Source organism: Ceratotherium simum, chromosome 2 (genome assembly GCF_057802395.1).
Source record: "Ceratotherium simum simum isolate JZ-2026a chromosome 2, ASM5780239v1, whole genome shotgun sequence".
In the NCBI taxonomy this organism is placed as follows: Eukaryota; Metazoa; Chordata; class Mammalia; order Perissodactyla; family Rhinocerotidae; genus Ceratotherium; species Ceratotherium simum.
Window position 1 is genome coordinate 11,082,203 of NC_141901.1, and position 24,624 is coordinate 11,106,826.

Consider the following 24,624-nt stretch of genomic DNA (forward strand, 5'->3'; position numbering starts at 1 on the left):
GAATTAATTTAAATAGCTGCATGAGGCTAATGGTACCATACTGGACAGTGTAGATACAGAACATTTCCATCATTCCTAGTTCTACTGGACAGCACTGCTCTAGATGGTTTCTGCTCTAATGACCAGCTTAGCATCATTAAAGGAGAAATCAGGAGCATCTAAATCATTTCATTTCATAACCAATGCAAAGCTATGGCCAACTTGAACAACATATATTTATACATACATATGTGTGTATGTGTCTGTCTATCTCTCTAGCTATATCTCTATTTATATCTTCTATCTATCTATCATCTGTCATTTACCTGCCTGTCTCCCTAGCAGCTACTATAGAGGCTCTCAATCTCTCCCCTTCCCAGCACCAGATTTAACTCAGAGGTCTATTTTCACTTAGTTTTTGCTATTTCCCCCTTTTTCCTTTCAGAAGACATTGATTGACCTCGTTGAAGGGAATGTTCTCTAAGTGTTGCCAAGGAACATCAGTGTTTTTTCTGCAGCTGGCACCTCTGAGGGTACACAGTCTCCGAGGTGTCTGCTCTGCAGGCAGGGGTGTGAGAGCACATTCCTGGTCCTCTGACCTGTGACTCTGCCAGGGCGGAGGCAGTGGCCGGGACGCGGGGCCTTGGTGTCCCAGAGGGAGTCGCTGTACCACTCATTTCTGTGTGACGTCTGGGAGAGGGTAAGGTCTCACGCTGTCAAGAAAGTTACTCTCCGAGTCCAGCAAGCAAGGAGGTCAGGCATGGCTTTTTATTTTCAAAGTATTTTATTTAAATAAGTTTTTCTTTTGGTGTGTTTGAATTTTCCAGAAAAAAAATACTGACAAATACTATACAACTTGGACCATTTATATTCTTCTTGAAAAGGTGACTGCCCTTTCTCTACAGCTTCCCCTCTCCCTCCCCCCAGGAAATAAAAAAGCAAATCCATTGAGCAGTGGGGAAAAGACTGTGGTGGCCAAGTCTGGCTGAAGCTGTTCAGAATCCCGGGCCTGGCGCCTCCTCCCCAAGCCTCTGCTGGTTTAGGAAGCTTCTTCTTTACAATTCTTTCTGCCATCCATTGGCTTAAACCTCCCAAGCAGGCTCCAGTCATGAGGCCCCCCATTGCCAGTGGCAGTTCTGGGACAGAGGCTGGGAAGAAGAGTAAAAATGGACTGAAATAAAGGGATGGAGCCAGGGTGGTGCCAGGAGAAGAGGGAACCAGAGGAGAATAAAACATGGGGGACAAAGATGAGAATGAAGTGGGAGAGGGAGTGGACTCCAATAATTGCCTTGGGATCCTTTCATGCACCCATTTATTCAGCACAAACTTGAGGGCCTGTCATGCACCTGGCACTGTTGTAGGCACCCCATGAAGGTTGCCAGAGGAGGTCTGGGTGGGGAAAAGGTAAGTCTCATTCAGGGTTTGAGTCTCCTGGGTCCTAGGCTGTGGAAGCGACTGAGAAGGGCGTTTCTGGGAGTTTCATGCCCGGAGGTAGAGCAAGTCCATTTGATTAGGGGACAGCAGGGCACTGCACCTGGAGACAGAGGCCTTGTCATGGCAATGACAACTGACTGCTGTCTTAATTCAAACCAGCAGCCAGTTGCCATGGCGACCATGTTACTGGTGCGGTCCCTGATCCCGGTGATCTGCTCTCCTAGATCATATCTGACACCAGTCTCAGCTGTCAGCCTCCATGTCTCCCCCAAGTCATCTATTTTAGGGGCACTGAAAGTTGGAGCCAGGAAGGGCAACTCGTCCTGGTGGCAGCAGTATACGTGGGGGGACAACTAGTCATCCTGTGATGTGAAGGGGACAGCCAGATGCTCCATGACAAGCTCACCATGTGACAAGGGGACAGAGAATCAGAGGGTGCTGCTTTCTCTGGTCAAAGGGGTGTATGAGTGAGGGGCCTGAGTGCCCAAGGTATTTAGGGCCACTCGGGGTGAGAGGGTGAACATGACTGTTTCTCAATCATATGTGGGCCTGAGTTATAATTCACAGGGTCACCTGTTAGAAGACCTTGGTGCAGCAGTTACTGTCAGACGCCCACCCTCCATGGGCCTGGAGTACACCTGGAGGGCAGGTGAGTACCAGGTAGCCCAAGTGAGCAAATAGAGTATATTTTTCCATTAACATAATCTTATAGATTTTAGTTTTTTCTATAAATATCATAGTTTAGCATTATTAATTAAATAGCAATTTCGCCACCAGTTAGAACAGCTTCCGTGGGAAAATATTTCAAGAGCGCTACCCAGCAGATTTGCAAAGGGACTTTCAGAGCACAACCTGCCCCCAAGGTGGGGATTATTTATCTTTGTAATAAGATTGTATTGTGTATGGTCACAATACAATCGAAACACCAACCAGCTCATCATACCAGTGGATTAACTCTGCCCAGTGGGGAGGTGCTCTCCTCAATTCACTGCAGATCTAGTTTACCTGTCCTCGCGGACCTCAAGGCACACTTGTCAACCAGACCCTTGGCTGTGCATGCACCCTCCTGCAGAATTCAACACCCAACTTCCATCTGTTGCAGCAATTATTGGGCTCACTTAGAAGAGAAGGTCACTTGGGGGACATGGCGAGGTATTGCAAGTTTAGCCTTGCATCATCACGTATCCCACAGCATCCACAGATGGTTATGAGTACTAGCCGTGTGCAAGGCACTTGCCTGAGCTTAAAGATAAATATTAATAAACCTCTATATAGCTTCATCCTACTTTCATTTAAACTCTGGAACTTTGGCATTCCATTTGCAACATACCAGGCACCCATTACAACCCTATGAAATTGTTTCCAGTGCGTCTTCTATGAGACTGTACCGGTGATTGCCTTAATTCCTTCCCTACTCAAACCTTTGGTTACATAGGAGATACCTAGCTCAGGTGTAGCCTCTCCTTTCCATCTGTAAAACATACGTTGCACAGGTACACAATTGTAGTCCACTGAAGCGAATGGAGTACAGTTGGTTTCCATAGCTTTCCAGCAGTCACTACCAAGAGCTGTTTGTTCTTGATTGGAGAAGGGCACCTCGCTGAGTGGTTCTGAGGGTAGCATCTCAGAGAGACGTCTTGGACCACATTAAATACCGATCAGTGGTAATGAGGACTTTGTCATAAGTTGCAGACAACAGCTTTCAATGAATTTTGACCCATCACACATTAAACTTTTCCTCCCAGGCGAGAGGTCAGGAGCAGAGGAACTTGGTGTGTCTATATCAAAATACTGGGATGGGGACTCTACCAGGTTGCTGGAGAGTCCAAATATGAAGATTTCCACTAAAAGGTCATGTAGGGATAGTAATAGGAAAGCGCACCTCTCTAACCTGAGTGGTGTATGGAATAGACAGTGCATAGGCACCTTGCCTGGTTATATAATTGTGCCTGTGTGCTCGAATCTGGCCGGGCCTTCCTGTGAGATGTTTGCAAGAGCAGATAATGTACTGCCTTGCTCAGGGCCTTGCACAAAGCAGACATTTGATGACCATTTTATGAACAGAATATACTTGCCCAGGTACCTGTTGTCTGAATTTGTGCGTGTGTGTGTGATGGGCATGGTGTACATTTGGGAGACATGTCAAGATGCATGGATAAATGTTCCTTGTGCTTTTGCATACGGAGTATGCCAGAGATGGGTGTAAGGCATGCCTGAGTCTGTAGTCAAGAGTATTGCTATTGGACACATAGCTGCCAAGACAGTGCCCAAGAATTGTCCATGTGCTCCCCAGGAGTGCCCTCCATGGGGACACTCAGTCTGAAGTTTGTCCCTTGGTTGAGTAGTTCCTCTGTGGACGTGAGTGCATCACTTCAGGGGGTGCTGCTCCCCACCCCGTGTGTAGCTGGAAGGCAGCTTAACCCCTGAAGGAGGACATCTCTGCTTCCTGCCTAACTAGACAGGCAGTGATGGCCTCTTCTCCATCTGGAGAAGCTTGGGCTGAGCAGAGATCCAGAGATCTTCTTCAGCCTTCTTCTTCTTCTTCTTCTTCTTCCCCTTGTTTCGCTCCGGCTGTCGGCCACTCTTGCCTGCCCGGCTCCAGCAGCAATGGCAGCAGATAAAGAGGAGTGTGATGACCACCAGGAGTGGCAGCCCCAGGAGGACGCCCAGGCAGATGGTGTTGAAGAGGCCCTGTTGGTGTTTGCTTGAGATGATCTCCCAGATGGCACTAAAGAAAGAGGTGATTTTCTCCATCGTGCTTGGCTAGACTGGGGCCAGAGGACCCTCTCAGCTCACTAGCAAGTTCTGGACTCAAGAGGATGCAGCCTTGCCCACTTGTAATTTATTCCTCTTCCAGCTTAGGGTTTGGGCCTGCCACTGATAGCACCTGAAGAGAGCAAAACAGGCTATTGAAGAGAAATACAGTGGAAATGGTCTATAGTTTTTAATAACATCATAGATTTTAGGCTTAAGAAAGGGAATGGAATCGACAGTTTCCAGAGTTCACTGAAATTTGTATTAAGACTCAATAAACTTTAGCTAGATGCATGCATTTAGTCAATAAGTACTAACTAATTCTTGCTGTGCACACACTATATTGGGCTTAGGATATAAAAATTAGTAGTCTATCAGACCTGGCACATAGTAGGTGCTCAGCAATGGTTGGATAAATGAACCAATGTGTGTATTCAGTGTTCTGGTTAGGGGTTTGCATCCTGAGCCCTGTACGAGAGCAGTTCTCAATCCTTTCTCCACTGCAGCTGACCTGATAGCTATTGAACACATACTCCCCACAGGACAGCTCTGTTTCTGAGCTTCTATGAATACAACTTGCCATTTTCAACACTTAGTAAAGCTTAAGCACAAGATGAAATGTCTAACTCTTGCTGCCTGTCATAGGGGAGGTGAACCTCCCCCAGGCTAAGAGGTTATCAGTCTTCATCCTGCCTCACTCCTGCCTTCTTTACTGTCCCTTCATGCTCCCTTCCCTGCTCCATGTCTCCTCCCTTTTACATCCCCCTCCTGTGCCTAATGAAGACCCACCATGCTTTGGTCTGGGGGACCATTTGCTGGTTCTCTCTGTTTCTACCTTCCTCTCCCTCATTACCCTCATCTTTGCTTTCTGTCCCTCAACCAAATATTCCCAAATTTCCTTCCCTGCCTGTTCTCTTTCTTTGCTGTGAAGCAGTCTTGCAGGCTGCTCAGCAATGGTGCTTGGAAACTGGGATGGGGTCGCTGGATGCCTCCCTTTTCCTATCCTCAGCTCAGCTTACATCTGGGGCTGTTCTGGTTGCTTGTACAGAGTGGCCCCTCTTCCTTTGGCACCTCCTCCACTTCTCCACACATATCTTAGGCCTCGGCTCTCAAGTGTAAGGTCTTAGAGGCTCCTTCGGATCTGAAATCCACAGGTTCTTGTGTTCAAACAAGACATGAAGGACAGGCATGATTCAAGGAAATTTAAGAGATCTCTTGGTTTTTTAAGAATTTTTTGGCAATTTAAGACATTGCCCTGGACCCAAAGATCAAAGAGTCATTGATTTTCAGGCTTGAGACCTTAGGGATCATCCCAACCAACGTTCTCACTTAAAGATTAAGATTCTGAGGCCCAGAGTGGGGAGGTGACATGTCTGAGGCCACACAGAGCTGCGACGAACATCCAGACCTCTGGACAATGGGTCCTGGGCTCACCCAAGGCTGCTGGGCAAGCAGAAGAACTAAGGATGATGATATCACTTTATATTTGTATTTCACTTGATACTTTTCTAATCACTTTCACATGAATTATGTCTTTTAAGTGAGCAGTGGGATGGTGCATTGTCTATGGAGAAAACCACTGGGGAACCTGGGTCTAGAATCATTCTGAAGACCAGGATTCATTCTGTTGTCCTGCCCTGGAGTATAAATGTGTGTCCCCTGCTGAGTGGGGTGTGATATGTGGTATCCCAGGGGGTGCCCTTGGAACTCTAATTCCTTGGATAACACATTCTGTAAGTGTTCCATGTACCCAGTGCCCAAGTGTCCATCCAAGCCCCACCTGACCTCAGTCCTAGTCTCCACACCCTCATGACATTAATTATACAATTTATACAATTGTGTAAATTGGCACCTGCTACTGTGCCATTTGGCCTATGCAAGTGAAGTAATGCTGTAAGATGGCACTGACATGCCAGTCACCGTTCTAGGCACTTTACCCCTATTAACTCATTTAGTCTTCATTACAACCTTATGAAGTAGGTACAGTTACTCCCTCCATCCCACAGCCGGAGAGACAGAGGCATGGGTCACACAGTGAGTGAGCAGCAGAGCTGGCCTTGCTGATTCTGGGAAGTTTGGCTCCAGATCCCCAAGGTGTGAGCCCTTCACAGGTGTTGCCCTGGGCCTCCTATGCCTTTGTGTGGAATTAACCCATTTTGGCAAGTAGCCCAGGATTTATAGAATCTTATGATATCTGGCTATTCCCCGGGTTGACTTAAACGTTTATTCCAGTCTGTTGTAGAAAAAAGACTGCAAAGAGATTTATTCCCCATTGTTAAATACTTCACAAATGCATGAAGATACATACAATAAAAATCCAGTCCTGCCCAAGTGGAGCTTTACAGAAAGCATATGGCTGCCTGAACTTAAACTCAACATGCAACAAAGAAAAGTATTCTGAGAAGTCACATCCCCTCATCAGAGGTTCTGCTCAAGCCCCTCTGAGGCCCTGGGAACAACGCATGCTGTAGATCTGTCCACACACCCTCAAGCCCACAGGCTATTTATAGGGAAAAACCACCCTAGGATCCTAGAACCCCTCAGTGGGGCCACTCCCCTGCCTTGCTGCTTCTCACATCACTCGTCTCTCTGGATTTTCCTTCTCCCTTTGCCATAACCTTGGCTTTGACCTCAGCCTTGTATGGCCCAGTAGTTTTTGGCCCATCTAGAAGGATATTTCTGCTCTGTTGTGGGAAGACTTTGAGTGATTTTCTCTAATTTGATCCACACATAAGCTTTCCTGGGACCAAATGCTCCTTGCACTGCACTTCTGTGATTCATATTAGACAACACCACCACACTTGTTGACAAACTATTCTGTGCCAGGGGTCGTGTGGTCCCTGTGGGGAGCATAAGTGCATCAGGGGCGACTCTTGGGTTCAGCCAGAAAGAGAGAGGAAGGACATTGAGCTCCTGGAGAATATTAGGGCAGTTTTCACGAAGGTAGAGCCACTTGAGGAGGACCTTGAAAGATGAGTAGGATCTTGACACAGAAACATGGGTAAAAAGAACGTTCAAAGATTCCAGGCAGAGAAACTTCTAGAATATGGGCAGGAGAACAGGGGGCCTTTTGGTGAGCCTGGGGCTCAGGGTGGGAAGGGAGAGGACTGTAGGTTGTGGCCATAGTAGAGAGGGCTTTCACAGGGTGTGCATTTAACTGGGGGCTTTATAACAGGAGGATGTTGTGATCAGGGTTGCCCTTCAGGAGAAGATAACAGGAACCAAAAAGTCCTGCAAAATGTTTTAACATTTAACATCCATTTACAAACATTTATTGGGCACCTCTTATGTGTCACACACTGTAAATATTGAGAATTCAGGAATGAGTGACAAAGATATGGTTTTGGATATCAGAGACTTGTACATTCCAGTGGGGTTATTATTATTGAGGGATCATGTCATAAAAGACAAATATAATGAGCAAATTCCAACTTAAGTTCCTTAGTTGGCTGAAATAGAAGTATGCATTTGAATTATGTGTTTATCACAAAATCCCAGGTCCTCCTACCTCTCCTAACCTTTGTCTCAAACTCATCCATCCCATGGCACCTAAAATAGCCTTTGAATAAATAGGTTTCTTTTCAAGCTAAAGCTAAGACAATAATTCACTTCTGGATCCCTAAAGGTACTTATTTGAGTCTGCTCTCTATACAGCCAAAGAGAGTATTCATTCACATTTGGGAATCCAGTCTGGGGAAAATTCAATTAAAAGGTATTCTTTATATTTTTTAATCTAAGAATTCTCTTCTAGGCCCCCAGGTTACTTGCTGAGCTCTGCTAATCTATAGTGCTTCATTAGTATTTATGAGCTTCACTTTATTAGCATTTCCAGGAAACAATCAAATACCTCCTTGGTGGTATGAATTAAAAGTTAGAGCTTCCATGGAATGGTTTGCAAAAGGAGCCATACTCTGGGCCTTAGAAATGCAGTCTGGGAGACCCCATCCTTTTGTTGGCTCTCAAGTATTGGGAACACTGTTTGAAAGATAATTCATCTATTCTTGTAAAACCAACAATAGGTGTCAACCAACTTGCTTGTTTGATTGTGGCTGTGGGTTTGGGTGTGAGGATAGAGAAGAGGGGAAAAGTTACTTTCAGTTTCCCTGAAACCAAAAATTATTCATCTCTATATTCTATATTCTTAGTAGTATCTAGCTGGGGAGAGAGTCATTTATTCATTCTTTCTTCTAACAAGCTTCTGTCTGCCTGTGTGTGAGGTGCTGATGGAGAACAGTGATCCTGGAGCCAGAGACCTGGGTTTGAGCCCTGGTCAACTCTCGTGATCTTGGTGAATTGCCGAACCTCAGCTACAAAATGAAGCTAATAAGCTTCCCTTGTAATCGTGTTGTGAGGATTAAAAGAGCTCAATATATTTAAGGCATTTTGTAAACTGTAAAATACTACAAAATATCATCTATAAAATAATGGGTTATCTCCACATAACAATGGACTAATTCTAGCCTTGAGCTTTTCTTCCGCATGCCATACCTTCAAGCCCAGTCCTCATTGCCAAAGAACCATGGGCCCCACTCCATGCAAATGGAAAGGGCTTCACAGGTAACCTGCCTGCTTATGGCTGGTCTGCAGGTCTGTGGCTGTAATTCTAGGCTCTGGTATCCAGCAACAGGGATGGAGAAGGGTCACTTGGGGAATATCTGATGCTGTCTGGAGGATTATCGAGCTCATAAAGTCAGGCCCAGGGGAACACTTAGACCTCTGCAGGCCCCAGCCTCCTTCCTAGGCTTTAGAACCCCTGGAAGTGTACAGTGATGGGTCCTTCCACAGGGAGGTCTGATCCATCCCTGTGAGCCCAGAGCTGCTCCAGAGTTGTGTCCAGGGCTGGCCCTCAGCCTGGTGTTCCTTCTGGAGCTCCCCAAACAGGGGGCGGGGCATTCTACTTTGCACCAGCCTCTCACTGATCCTGTTTATTAGATGAAGTAATACATGTAAAGCTGTAGAATAGTGTCTGTCAGATTGTAAATGCTTTCTAGAAATGCTCATGATAAGGATTATGTTGGTACCTAATCAAAATCCCTGAGACGGACTCCAGAGTGACCTCCAAATGGTCCAAATCTTTAGCCTTCTTGAAGGGTGAAGTGGGGTGAGGCAGGAGGCTCAGGTCTCTCTCAGAACCTTAAGATTCCTTTCCTGCAGCTGCAGACTCCTGGGTACATTTTGCGGGGCCATCTCACAACTGAAAGTTTGGGCTGAGACCTCCCCTGGGGCCTCTTCTCAGATGCCTCCACTGAGCCTCGTTGTGCTTGCTTTACCTCTGCTCCCAAGGATCTCGGATGGACTTCTGGCCAGGCTGGCTGCTCAGAGTCACCAAGGGAGTTAAAGATGCAGATTCCTGGGCCTCACTCCCAGAGACCCTGATTCAGTAGGTCTAGGGTGGGCCCAGGAATTTATCTTTGTAATAAACAGCCTGAGTGTTTCTGGAGAATTGTCAGGTTCAAAAACTGTTGTATAGGCAAGCTGAGCAGATGAGCCTCTGCTGTGAGCACAGGAGCCCGTGTCGAATGAGGGGTGGACCTTGGGTGAGGGGAGGTGGGGAAGAGGTTGATCTTCACGCACAGCAGCATCACGGCCTGCTGCGGGAGCCTCCTCCAGCCTTACTTCTGGACCTTGTATAGGGCATCTGGGCCAGAACCACTTGCCTGGACATCACGATTTGATGCAACAGACATTCACTGAACCCTCACTATGCATCCGGCCCTGTGCGTTCAGACCCTGAGCACCTCCCCGTCTAGCAAGGAGGAGACACACAAGTAGCTGGAGGAGAACGTGATGAGTCCTGCGGTCCGGTTCTGGGTAAAGGGACGTGGGAGCGGCGCAGGGGAAGGAGGAAGCGACTCAGCCTGGAGAGGGCTAAGGGAAAGAGACTAAAAGGAAATGACAGTCAAGACGCGTGTCTGCTCATCATTGGGTCACTGACAACTTGGGGAGCACTTATTAACCGGGAGCACTAGTGGGGACTGTGTTGGGTCCTGGGTATCCAGGAACAAGCAGACCAGATCCCTGTCCTTTTAGTGCTCCAAGTCTAGTGGGAAGCAAACACTCATTAAAGAACCCCACAGACAGATGTGAAAGTATAATATGGAAAGTGCTTTGAAGGAGAAGCCCGATGCTACGAAAGTGAGTAATGCCCATCAGGGAGGGGTGGGCAGGCTCGGGGTGGGCATGACTTAGCCAGGATCTGAATTACAAAAACTGCAAACACATGGCCAGGGGGTCTGAAAAGTCTCAGAATACAGAATAAACTTATTTAAAGCATTTTCAAGTAATATGCAAGTAATATGCTTTTCTTCAAGCCTCAGATACCTTTTCAGGTGAAGTGCCTCTAAATTTAAAGCAATTAGTTCAATTGTTAATACACCATAAAGTGTCCCTCAAAAGTCTGGAAACACAGGGAAATAATGCATTTATTGTGCTTTTTTCCAGAGGAACAAGTGGACCCATTGCTTCTCCTGAAAATGACCTGGAAGGACACTGTGGCTTAATGCAGCAGCAGCAGCGAGAGGGGTGACAGTGGGGAGACACAAGGCCCTCGAGGCAGACAGCCCCACACCCACAAGGCCGTCTAAGCCATGTTAATGGCTGGTGTAGGCTATAAGAGCCATGGAGTTTTAAGCAATGAGGGGAATAATCCACTTGTGTTTCGTAAAGAACACTGTCACTGAGGTGAGAGGGAACAGATTGACGAGGCAGGAGTGGGAGGATGGCAGCTGGGATGGGGCGAGGGTGGTGGTGGAGGGCTGGACAAGTGGCCTGACTCGGGTGTTCTCCAGCGGATGTAGCGGGAGGGACATGAGGAAGTGTCCCTGGGCTGGGCTCTGCTCTCCCTCTGCTAGGCCTAGTTTCCCCTCAGGTCTCGAGTCTGGCATATTTTATTTTTTCTAAAACAGGAATCCCATCACACAGTCTCTACCTGACTCCCTACCATCTCTCCAGGGGGTTTAAAACATCTTATTCAGCCCCAGGCCTCTGTACCCTACCTGCCCAAACCTTGCCCCAGCTCTCAAAACCACCCTGAGTCCTTGCAAAATCCTTGTGGTTATGATAATATCACACACTTCCAAAATCGAGGCTCTCTGGCAGCGAGGGCAGGAGTGGAACCTCAGTCAGTAATTATTAACTCTGCCGCTCTGGGTATATATTTTCTCGACTGCTCTCACCTTGCTAACCTAGCATGCTCAGATACCCTCTCATAGATGTAAGTACTGTTTTGTACAAAAATTGTCAGATTGCAGCAAATAATCTGCTTGTAGAATATTATGTGTATAACTTAAACCTGGCTCTAGGGATGATGAAATAGATACTGTATTTTCCCCAATTTAATTAATTACTTCAGGTAACTAGTCCAAATACAAAGTTGGAGCCTCATTTTTTTTCCCCCAGAGTATACATATATGGTGTGTAACTAGATATTGAGGATTAGAGGAAAATAGATAGTATTTTCCCTCAGAATCAGTGTTATAATTAGGGTTGCAATTTTGAACAAAAGCACAAATAGATCATCAATATAGAAATGATTAAGGCACCATGGTTATTAAAAATAATAAAATTATGCTTTAGCGTATAGACATTCTGAATTAGAAGAATCCAGAGATGGATCATCTGGTTGGGTTCCCTACTTTATTGATAAGGAATCTGGCACCAAAAGAGGTTGCGACTTGCTGGAGGTGACACAGTTGACAACTGGTGGAGTGAGGGCCAGAACCAATGTCTTCTGACTCCCAGCACCCCTCCCGCCAGGTCTCCGCTACAAAAGTCCTTAAAAATAATCATTGAGGCACCTGACAAGATGCCCACCACATCCTCGTCCTGGGCACAGACTAGATGACACTTCTCAGCCCCCTTACATCTCTGTGGGGCCATGTGACTGAGTTCTGACCAAGGGAATGTGGGCCCGGTTCCTGAAATCTCCCCCAAAGTCCTCCATGTTCTCTCTCTGCTTGCTCAGTGGCTGCCCAGATGCAAAGGACCCACAGGAGGACTCCAAGGCCCCTGGGATAGCAGAGATGGGAGGTGTTCCTGGATGACTGCATGGCGCACAGCACTCTGCTGATCACAGTGAACAGTGGAATGAGTGAGAAATGAATCTTTGTTGGGTGAAGCCACTGAGATTTAAGGATTATTTGCTATAGCAATTAGCCTATCCTGACTAATACAAGTGACAAAAAGCTAATGTTGGTAATGATGATAACAAATATGCAATGAGTTCAACAACTCTCCACTGGTGCAGTTTTGACCCAAGCGGGGTTTAGCTAAATGCTTCAGAGCACTGGTTCTGGGACCAAATATGCTGAGTTCGAATCCTGACTCTGCTACTCCCTAACTGTATCGCATTGGGCAGGTTACTTAACCTCTCTTTCTGGGGTTCAGTTTTCTCATTTTTAAAGTGGAGTTGATAACAATAGGCTGTTGTAAAACTAAATGAGTCGGTAGATATTGAGCCTCTGAGAGCGGAGCCTGGTGATAAATGTGAGCCCTTATTATCTGACCCCAAACAAACAGGCTAGCCAAAATAAACATCCCCCGTTTCCTTAGCTAATGGTGAATTTTTTGCCTTTTTAGAATTTGGGATGGTTCTGGAGTCATGACTTTGATTATATAGGTCTTCTTTAAAAGGAACTTTTTCTTGTTTCTCTGGTTTTCCTGTAGTAAGGTGACTCTTTCTAAATTATTCCATTCATCATTCTTTTTCAAAGCAACCATTTCAGAACTAAAATATGTACAGGCATCACTCAGAAGCAGCATTATGAGGATTTGGATACAGTCTCTTCACTCTCTCTCTGTGGGTCTCATAACACTGGGCAGAGTGGGACATCCCCACCAAACTGTCCCTTTGTCTCCTCCCTCCCTCCCTTCTTTCCTTCTGCTACTGTATTTAACGCTCCTAGTATGTGTCAGCGCCTGTCCGAGGCTCTGCGGATGTAGTAGTGAAAGACACAGATGTGGTAAAGCTGCGTACTTTCTACAGGGAGAAGGTAGAGAATAAACAAGTGCACAAACAAATAAACCAAGACATGTTGTTAGTGCTAGAAAGGAAATAATTGGCGTGGCCTCTGAGTAGGTGACTTCCAACTGAGATTTGAGGATGATAAGCACCCAGTTGTGCACAGCTAGGGGAAGGGCCTTCCAGGGGGCAGGAACAGCAGGGTGAAGGCTCTGCAGCAGGGAAGGGCTTGGCACGCTCTGGGAGAGAGGGAAGCCAGTGCTGCTGGGGCCAGGAGCGCTGAAGGCGAGGCAGGGTTCAAGCCAGGCAGCTCCGGTGGTGTGAGCATAGAGAGCAGAGGGTGGAGAAGCAAAGACAGGGCCCTGAGAGGTACAGCTGCCCTCCTCTTCATCCCCATTGTTATTGCCTTTGTCTGAGCCTCACACCGGTCTCTAGTTTTTTCTTCCTCCAATTCATCTTTCATGGGCCCCCTGCTTAGCCCCTCTTTGGCTCTTCATCGCTTACATGATAATGACAACTCCTGAGCAAGGAGGACGAATCGCTTGTGAGCTGGTCCCTCCCATGATCCCAGCCTCATCTCCCACCATCACCCCTAGTGCCACATTTTCCTTAAGTCCTCCCAAACATTCCCGCTCTCTCCCACTGTCATGCTTTGGCACATGCTGTTCCCTCTACCTGGAACCTCTCCTCACCTTCTTTCCTGGTCCCTTCACGGGAGAACTCTTTGTCCTTCAGGCCTCTTCTGGGAGGTCTTCTGTGACAATCAGTCTTCCACTCCCAACCTCCCCAAATAGATTTCTTTCTCTTCTGAGCTCTCATAGAGCCAGGAACCCACAATAGCCTTTATCTTATTGTATTATAATTACTTCTTTTCTTTGAAAAATTAAAAGAATACAGAAAAGTACAAGGGGTCATATATATTAATATTTTACATATATTAATATATATATAGTACTTGTTGACTTGTTTCACTCATACTCACTGCAAGCTCCTAAATAGCAGTGATTCTCACTCATCTACATGACCTGACAATCATACAGCTCTATGCCTATCACACAAGAGGGGCTCACAAAGATCTGACGAATGAATGAATTTTCAATGCTTGGACTAAACAGAAGACTGATCATGTGTCCTTGGTTCCCCCCTGTTATGGGTTGAATTGTGTCCCCCGCCCCCAAAATTTATATGTTGAAGTCCTAACCCCCAGTACCTCAGAATGTGACCTTATTTGGACACTGTGTTTTTGCAGATGTAATTAGTTAAGATGAGGTCATACTGGAGTAAAGTGAGCCCATAATCTAACATGACTGGTGTCCTTATCAAAAGGGGAAATTTGGACATAGAGATAGACATGCATAGAGGGAAGACAATGTGAAGAGACATTTAGAGAAGATGGCTGTTTATAAGCCAAGGGAGAGGCCTGGAACAGATCCTTCCCTCACAGCCTTCAGAAGAAATCAATCTTACCAACGCCTTGATTTCGGATTTCTAGCCTCCAGAACTGTGAGACATACATACATTTCTGTTGTTTAAGCCAGCTAGTCCGTGGTAGTTTGCAACAGCCCCAAGATACTAATATACCCCTTTTGCTTCACCCCTGCCTCCCCCCCATCAGCTGGTCCCACGGGCTCAATCTCCAAAATATATCCCAAATCCATCCACTTCTCTCCATTTCGTGGCCAGGTCTCCATCATCTCTCACCTGGATTACTGCCATAGCTTCCCAAGTAGTCTCTGGTTCCACTCTTCCCTCTCTATAGCCTGTTATCCCTCCCCGCCACACCTCCACTCACCACTACTTCCCAGTGCTTGTAGAGTGCAATCTACACTCCTTGCCATACCCCACAAGTGCCTCCATCATCTCGCCCTGCCTCCTTCTCTAATCTCATCTTGAACCCCCTTCTCACTCACTGCACCCTGGACACATCTACTTCAGGACTGTCCACCCCTCAGAACCTTGTTTGTCCCTTTGGTACAATAGCTCTCAGATATGGGTGTGACTGACTACTCAGAACACTCAGAGCTCAGCTCAAATGCATTTCCACTCAAATGTAATCTCAGCTCAAATGCATTTCCACTCAAAAGTACCTCATCAAGAGGACTTTCTTAACCAAGTGATCAAAGAAACCCAGCCCCCAGGCAACCTCTACCACACCAGCCTGTCTTACTGCCTTTGTAGCACTTCCCCCTCTGAAACTTCTCATTCATATATGATGCTCTTGTCACTGTAGTTTACACATTTATTGACTGTCTTCCTGCACTGGAAAATGAACTCGATGAGAGCAAGGCCCTTGCCTGTCTTATTCTGTTTGGAGGCCCAGAGTCTGACATGTAGCTGAATGAATGAATGAAGTCATGCCAGTTAACCCAAGGGTCCGGAAAGAAAAGAGACCTTGAAAAAATGTTAATCAGTCAACCCAGGTCATTGGGGAGAAAGAACAGGTGCAATAAAGGGCATAGAAAAGTGGCCATTAGTCACATCTGTGGCCAGACTTTGATGACAATTACCCACCATTTAGCCCACGGTCTGGCCAAGTAACTCATTTAAGGAGGAAATAATGATCAAGAAAATCCCATATTACTGAAAGCAGTTGGGGGGGGGGTGCTTTATTAGCTCCTAAATAATCACCTACCTTCCTTTTGCTTGGTTACAAAGAGCTCATTGTAGCTGGGACTTGCTGATAACAAGGGATCTTTTCCTAATTACTATATGCTGTATTTCAGGTTCAGCAGAAAAGAAAATTAAAAAGCTCCATTTCACTCCAGGTTCAAATGAGTCAATCTTTCAATCAATCAAGTATTAATTAAGCTATGCTAGGAAATACAGGGGAGGTAAAAGATACCCTCTCTCTACTCAAAGATGATACCAGGGAAATAATCAGAGAATAGTTTAAGAACAATGAAAGAGTTTAAAAGGTTTTCATTTGGGCTTTCTCTGACTTGCTGTTATGGAAGGCCTAGAATCTCTAGCTACTTTATTCTCCTTTATTCTTTCTCCTTCCCTCTTTCCTTCCTTTTCTCTCATCCCTAATTACCCCAAAGGGTCCATGCCATAGACTCTGTGAATAATTAGTTTTTTTCAGTCACCCCTAGGATTAGTCACTAGAAATTGTGTCTCTCTGATACTCTGAAAATTCCAACTGTGCTAAATGGGATTGAATACAATCTCTCTATCCTGTTAGCAAGTCAACAACTTCCTCATATTTATATCCCTAGATCATCAAGGAAGTTTCCTGATTTTTCTTCTCCTAAACCAGAAAACATACAGTCAAGAATTTTGCCTCCTCCACTAACATGGGTGTGGAGTCTGGGCAACATTCACTTAAGCTCTTTGAGTTCAGTTTTCTCTTCTGTAAACAGAGATATCAGCACATTTCTCAGAGGGCTAGATGCTGTGTCCACCGTGCTACATCATTGTATCCTCAATACCTAGCACGGTGCCTGGGAGAAAGTGGGCTGGCAATAAGCATTTGTTGAATGGATGAATGAATGAGTGAGTGAATGAATGCACTGCTGGGAGGAATAAATGAGATAATGTGTGTAAAGCATGTAGCCTAAGTACATGTCACACAGTGGGTGCCTTAAAATTGCCTCGAAAACCATATAGCACTATATTTGTTATTATACTATTCATACTGTGTGAAAGGTGGAAACATCCATTTTTTAAAGAATTATTTTGTTCTAACCAGAGTTTGATCAATTTTTCACTGAACTGGCCCAAAGAGTGAATTAGCCAACTGCTAGGGCATCAGGGCAGAGACATTTGCCTTTCCCCTGCTTCCCTTCTTAACTTGATCTCCATCCATTCCCAGCTGTGGCTGTCTTCCCCCCGTGCCCAGGCCTGAGGATCTAGTTCCTGGGAGTGCCTTGTTTTGTCCCTCACTATCAGCTTTCTCCTCATTTCAGCCGCAGTGCTCGCTGTTTTCCTCTGACTGGCCTCTTCTCACACAGCTACCTCAGGAGGCCAAAGCCTCATGACAGAGGGTTGGCAAAACATCTTATCACTTCTCACAGGAACAGGGACTCATCTGTTGAGTCAAAAGCCACCATTTGTTGCACAATTAGGAAGTGCACAACTCTGTGTATGTAATCAAGGCTTTATAGACATGGCCTCTTTCACCAACTCAGGAGGTGGGGCTTTTATCCCCATTATACAGATGATGAAACTGAGGCTATCAGAGATTACGTAATTTGCCCTAGGCCATGGAGCTACTAAAGTGCAGAAGAGGTTTGACTTTAGTCCTGAGTCCGAAGATCCTGCTGTAACCACAATGCTAGACAGCCGCCATTCTCAGGAGGCTGAGGACTTCAGTCTCTGGACCTTCTCTTCTAGGATGATGGAGTGTTCATTCAATTAGTCATCCATCAAACACTGGAAAGCCTGCCGTGTGTGCACACCCTATGGATACACTCCTGATTAATTAAGATGTCTTCTGTGACCTCAAGGAGCTCCCATTTTAATAGGACCAAAAATGTAAGAAGTGCAGAGCAATAGCACATATGACAGTGGGTGCTGGGGACCCAAGGGCATAAAACTCCTGTGAGTGCTCACTGGCAGTCCAGGAGCTATAGCCAACCCACAGGCACTTTTATTTTATTTTTTTGCCACCTCTGATTTCATACAAAATTCTCAACATTTAGCTAGTCCTAAAATTTGGCCCCACTAACCTCCCACATAGCCACAATCTGCTGGAGCTTTAGAAGGGCCTACGCTCTCCCCACCCCACACCCTAGTCCCAGCCTGCTGGCTTCACACGCCTGGTCCCTGTCCAGTCACCTACCTGCTCCCTGGAGGCATGTGAAGCTTGCAGCCCCTGGACTGTAGGCCCCCGCCGCAGTAGGGACTACCTTACCTCTTCCTTGTGCTGTTATCTACATTGGGGGAGCCACACAGGGGGCTTAAAAAAGGGAAATGAGGACAAAAGGCAAACGACAAGCCTTACTTTCCAGCTGTAACCTCCAGTTTGATGGACTGACCCTGGTCTTTGGCTAATCAGACAAAGGATAAGGATGAAGGATGTTTGCAGGAGGAATTAATACATATCAGAATGTTCCTGGGCGCAATACAAGAGGCTGGCAGAGGGGTGCAGTGGGAGGAATATTAAGCTGCGAGTCAGAGGACCCAGTTCGAGCTCTGGTTCAGTAGTCCTCCAAGCCCCTGACCTTGGGCCAATCAGTTAAGCTTCCTGAGCCCTTTCCTCATCTGAGAAATGAGGCTATTAGCTGTCCCAGATATCTCTTCAGATTGTTGCGAAGAACAGACAAGACACGTGAAAGAATACTGAGAAGGAAAAATTGCAATCTAAGTGAAGGTAGTGGCATGTTAAAGGATTATATTAAAAAGCTGAATTAAAGCTAAAATTAGAACCCTGAGCTTCTCTTACTGATGCAGCCCTGCACCCTCCTCACCCCTCCCCTCACTTCCCTCACTGGTCTTTTATGAATCAGTCATTAGGAGCTACATTTCCAATTTGGAGAATTTATGGGCACACCCTCCGACACTGCTCACGCTTGTGTTTGCCGTCTGTATATATCCCATCTGACCACATCCTGGTCTTAGTGCTAATAAAACCTGTAGCCATGGTTACAGTGAAATACCTGGGTTATTCAGCTCTCATTTTCACTCTTCAAAACTATTTGGTAAAAGACCTTGGAGCCGATTTTTGTGGGTGTGGTAAGGAACCTCGGGAAAGTTTTATTTTTGGAAAGTGTGAGCGAGGCTCTGAGGTCATCCTGGAGTTAGGAGTGGCTGCAGAGGTCAGTGCTTCTCTGTTCCACACATAAAGGGAAGGCTCTGTGGCCTACTCCAACAACCGATGTTTAAATCTTCAAACGTCATATCCTCTTGGAGGGAAAGAGTGTTTTTTGAAAAAGCAAGGAGACAACCAGGCACTTGTGTGATTCAGGGTCTCCCATGCAAGTGGCAATTAAAAAACAGATCTTAAATTTAAAGTTGCGTAATTCTCTTTAATATTAGAGAAGAGAACTTAGAGTTCTGAAAACTTTGCAGCAATAACCGAATGACTGACTTATTTATTTTTCTCAGTGGTGGTGGCGGGGAGACGTTTATAGGCTGGAATAGTTGAAAACTAATGGAGTGGCGAGAATATACAATTATGAAACTCAAAAGCAATACAGATATGGTTTATTTTCCTTTCCATTTCTTCCCTTCATTTAATGTTAACAAAAGTTCAAGGCAATTAAAAGCCAAAAGCTACCTTATTGTAATATTAAGGCTTAAAATGTAAAGGCCAAATCATAGAGAGAGGGAGCAGACACATTCTCATTCCACTCCCAGCTCCCCCTGCTGAATGTACAGGGGAGAATATTGCAGATTCACCAGGCTTTGGGCTGCAAGCTCAGTCCCGGAGGGCAGGTTGTGCAGAAGGGTTGATGCTGCTGGAGAATGAACCTCCACTTCCCGGCTGTGCAGGTTTAAAGCCACATCCTTAATATTGTGTGCAGATTTTTTTTTTTGGTGAGGAAGATCAGCCCTGAGCTAACATCTTTTTGCTGCGGAAGATTGGCCCTGAGCTAACATCCGTGCCCATCCTCTTCTATTTTACATGTGGGACACCTGCCATGGCATGGCCTAATGAGTGGTGTGTAGGTCTGCACCCAGGATCCAAACCTGTGAACCCCGGGCCACCAAAGGGGAGCATGTGAACTTCACCACTATGCCACTGGGCCAGCCCCCAGATATTTTTTTTTTACACTTATGAATGCAGTGAATGCAGAGGACATATATGAGTGCACTAAAATACTTATTGAGCACCCACTCAGGCAAGCAGCACCCACTTTTTTTTTGCCTCAGCACCCTCTTTCTTCGATACAGACGACATTGGCTCAGTCTGGTCAAATGCAACTTTAGGTGCCTCGGTGCAAATAGATTGTTACCCCTAAGCTCCTGTTATAGAGAAATCCTAGAACTGCCACTGGCTTCACCCATCCCTGAGACCCTCAGTTTGCCAGCCCTCACCCCCAATCATCTCCCTCTCCACCTCTGGAATGCCCCTCCCCAAGGAGGCTGCAGGTATTACTGCACATATGCAATCTGGGAGTAAGGATGCAAGAAGCTGCTTAAGCTGGGGATTGCGGGGGGCTGGGGTGCCCCGTAGATACTAACGTGTACAGTGCACACACACACACACACACACACACACCCTTCCCTTGGCCCCACCCCCTCACTCCTCTTCATCTACCACCTCTGCTCCATCCTGGCCTGGAGACGTCAAAGCTTTATGGAAGACTCTCTGGAAAGTACCTGGGGCCACTGGGAGGTGGAGGGATGGAGGGAGAAGCCAGAGAACTCAGACCCGGTCTCCCAGCTCTCCACATGGAGACTAGACTGCCTGCAGGCTCCGTACCAGCCTTTAGGCTTTATCTCCCATTAGCAGCCCAGAATACGTTTTTTTATCAGACCGACCCTCAAAGTATCAGGGTCTTGAAGACATAGGACGTTGGGTAGGAAAAGTTTGATAGAGCCAAACGGTCTGAATGTGTGGCCCTGCCTCTGCTGGTTAGAAGGCAGGGGAGGGTCCTAGAGATGGGGGTTGGCTTGGAGCAGCCAGAGAAGAGGTGGATGTCCTTGTAATGCTCTAATAGGGGTAGGCAGTTCTGCTCCTCAGTGGAAAGCCAGCTCTGGCTTTGGCTTTTGTTTGGTTTTATTTGTTTATGCTCTTGTAGGTTTTCATATGAGCTGAATTCTTGGCTAAAAGATAGCCTGGGAACCAGTAGTGTAGGGGAAGCTCAGAGACTCTGGTATGAGAAGCGGGTTCAAATTCTCACCTGTGACTTCCTCAGCGTATACTTGGGAAGGTCATTCGGTTGCTCTGGTCCTCAGTTTCTTCATCTCCAAAATGGGGGAAAATCTGGAAGAATACACAGGAAAGTGATAGCATGTGTTGCCTCTACGGAAGGACACTGGGGGCTGGGCTGGGAGACTGGCTGCTCTCAGTCCTGCGGTACAATTCTGAAGGTTTGATCATATGCACACACTTGTTAAAGTAAACAAACAACTGGAAGTGAATGCCTGCCTCACAGGGTCCTTGTGTCAAAGCAGACAATGCGTGTGAATGTGCTCCGAGGCTGTTAGGAACTGTACGAGTATTTAGTATCATAATTGGTGTTATTCCGGGCAGATGTAGGGACATGGTAAAAAACATCACTCCTCAATTCTGCCAGGTAGTCAAAGAGGGCTGAATTCTTGGGAAATTTGCTCCCATGCCGGGAAGTCTTCTTGCCTCCAACCCAGAACGGATGGATGGAAACCCCCTCCCACCCCCACCCCTACCTGGTGGCTCTTTCACCTGGCTGTGTAGTGGTGCTGGGCAATCTGGATCCTCCACATGCCCAAGTGACCCCAGGTTTCCAAGGGCTAGCCGAGCACGTCCACCCTGCTGAGCAAGTTCTGACAAGCACATTCCATCCTTTGCCAGGAGGTGGTGGAGCAGTGCTGTGAGCAGAGGGCATTTGCGGCTGCCCTCTGATTGACCCCAGGTGGGGGTCGGGAGGTTTGTATAGAATGTGTGTGGGTCTCCCTTAGGTTGTTTCCCGGGTCACTATAATAAAAATAACGCTGCAAACACATTGTTCTTTATACATGAAGAGGCTAATTGTACTAATAGCAATTATTTGCATCAATAAAATATGCCGTTTGAGTTATTTTTCCTGTAGTTACATACGGATTTCATTTCGAGAAGTATTAGTTAAGTACCTACTATGCGATCAATATAGTGCTAAGGGGAAAGAAGACGTGGATGAACTGGTTCCTTTCCTAAGAGGGTTTCTGAATGAAACTTAGACACCATGAGTCCGGCCAGGTGAGAGGGCAAGTCCCTGAGTCCCCAAGCCTCAGGTTCCTCATCTGTAAGACGGGAAGATGATAATCACACTGACTTCGTCACCACCCAGTGTTCTTGCGAAAGTCAAATAATAATATACATGAGAGTTCTTTACAAACTGAAAATGCTCTGCAAAATTTAATTTTCAAAAGCTATAATAGCAATTAAAGGCTAAAGTAAATATCAGAAAGTGTGAAAATGCTTGACCAGTAGAAAGGAGAGGGATCAACCTTGGATTCGGTTTTAAGGCGGAGACTGCGTGGAGGAGATGGAGGTTGTGCTGGTCCTGTGTTGCATGTTATAACCTGGAGGGTTGGGCATTCGAGGCGGGTCGAAGAAGAGAAGTTGGGGTGAGCTAGATAGGATGGGAAAGCAAGAGCAAAGGAACAGAGAGCAGCACACAGAGAGTTTGGGACTGCGATGGCAGTGAAGAAACCTTCTGGGCAAGAGTGAGGAATGAGGTGGTAGAGGCAAAGTTGGTGACCTTACAGAGGGGTTGGAGGGCCTAACACAGGTTGGTGTAAGGGACCCCCGGGAGGCCCCGAAAGTTGGTGAGCAGAGGAGATAGAGCAGCATCAATGTTTCCAAGGCCACATTCTCTTACCTGATTCTCTCATGATTCAAAGTGTGCCTTGGCCAGAGCTCAGGATTATGCAGGATTAAGCCCCACCCCTGGGCTCAGTAATCACAATTATTACAATAAAAAAAAATAACCAAACCCTTTTATTAATAGCATGCTTTCTCCCTTAGACAAAATCTGATTATGAACTGAAACAAAATATCACCAAACCAATCAGAAGGAAACTGCTCTTTATCTCCAGATCCCTGGGGAATGGGGGCGGGAGGGAGATAAAGACTCTGACTCAATCACTGCTGCAGTCTTCCAGCTGCTGCACGACTGGCCTGGCGCTTGTTTATGAGAGGGAAAGACCTGTCAAAGACCCTGCACTTACAACTCCTCTTACTTTTTTAAAGGTTCTGCAAACGTTTCTTCATTCAATCCACAGTAATGTGAGGAGGGGAGGGAGTTCTTGCCCTATTTCACAGATGAATAAATGACAGAGCAGAAATCTGTTCAAAATTTGTTTAAAGTTGCAAGGCTGGTTAGTGGCCCAGGGCACACTGGGTTCTAGTTTTCCGGTTTCCCAGCGAGATGCTCTCCTCAATACACTAATTCCTAAAAAGCAACAAGAGAGGAGTGAATAAAGGCATCTGGTCACTTTTCAGTTTACAAAGCCTTCTGTTTCTCAGACTACGTGAGATTTGGGGTCCCTCTCTTGCTTTGGGGCCTCACACAAGCTTCTTTATCTGGAACCCCCAACTATCCCCCAACTCCACCCCAACCACTACAGCCGAATCTCCTGGCTTCTATTTGCTTAAGTCTCAGCTGAAACATCGTTCCCCTTGGGAAACTCCTGTGACCTCATTAAGGTGAGAGCTCCTGCCCTGTGCTCCCGCTGTCCCTACACCATCACCACAGTCCAGACCCTGCTTTAGGCTAATCGTTTATTTAATCATCTTTCTTCCTTTCTAGAGGGAATCTATTCCCGTCACAACATCCTCAACATCTGGGACATCTTTTGCCTTTGGAAAATACTTGCTGACTTAATGAATGAACATTTTTATAGATGAGGAAACTGAGACTCATTGAAATTAAATACCCAAGGTCTCATAGCTAATCAAGGACGATGTTGCAATTCTTCCTCCTATAAATGTGCAGTGCTCGTTCCACTCTGCCACCCTGGTTTCTGGGTTCACACGCAGCATTGCGGTCAGATAGAAGAAGATATTCAGGGAAAAAAAATCCACCAATTGAAACTTCAACTTTCTGGATTTGGTGAACACTTTCAGCCTGGGCTCAGTGTGCCCGGACGGCAGGTACTCTTGGGCATTCCAGAGTACAGGCACGCTCGGCAGGTGCCTTTTGGTGACTGGCTGCTTTTGAATGTCCAGTGAGGCTGACAGCGGCAAGAACAGAGATGACAGCAGTAAGACCCGACTACAAAGATCGCTGGCCGCAAAAGGAGATCAGACTTAGGCTCACGGGGTGCCCTGTTGAATATCACAATTACATCACTTGAAAGTGAGACTGTCATGTTGTTGGAAAGCCCTGGCTGGCTGTGTCCCTGACACATTTTGGTGTTCATGAATTGATATCATTTCCTTTGGTAATTTCTGGTTGCCAAGCCAATTGAGTGGAGAATGCGTGTGTAGCACGCAGCGACTCACTACTTCACTGTTATTATTGCAAAAGGCTCTGCCTGTTTTACCCCAGAGGAAGGAACTCTCTTTGTTGGCTTTTTTCTTCCTCGCCTGAGCCTGAGTTGTTGATACAATTGAGGCCGAGGAGGCCAAGAACTGCCATCTCTGCTCTCTGCAGAATAGTGGCAGACAATTCAATTCAGTGCACATTTGTTGAATACCTACTCTGTGCACAAGGAACTTTTCTCTTTTTTAAGGCTGTCCAGATTATGCTGCCTAACAAGTAGTAGAAACCTGCCACCTACTTGGGTAAGGGATTCCAAATTGAACTAAAAATACAGACTGTGAAGTCAAGGAATTTATTTTTTGTTGGGGAAATGGATGCACAGGAGAAGAACTATAAAGCATGAATAGATAAGGGTCTCAAGGGAAATGCAAACAAATGGTTATGGGA

At 46.2% G+C, this 24,624-nt stretch overlaps 1 protein-coding gene across 1 annotated transcript in view; it reads right to left on the minus strand.

Moving 5' to 3' along the window:
- Nucleotides 1-740: 740 nt before the first annotated feature.
- The window catches only part of KIAA0040 (KIAA0040 ortholog), a 35,798-nt gene continuing 11,914 nt past the window's right edge, over nt 741-24,624 (minus strand). Inside the window, exons 2-3 of the mRNA XM_014783394.2 lie at nt 20,914-20,996; nt 741-4,300 (exon numbers count right to left, since the gene is read on the minus strand). Coding sequence (XP_014638880.1) covers nt 3,868-4,167 — 300 coding nt within the window. The 5' untranslated portion in view covers nt 4,168-4,300; nt 20,914-20,996 and the 3' untranslated portion in view covers nt 741-3,867. The remainder of the gene's footprint in view (nt 4,301-20,913; nt 20,997-24,624) is intronic.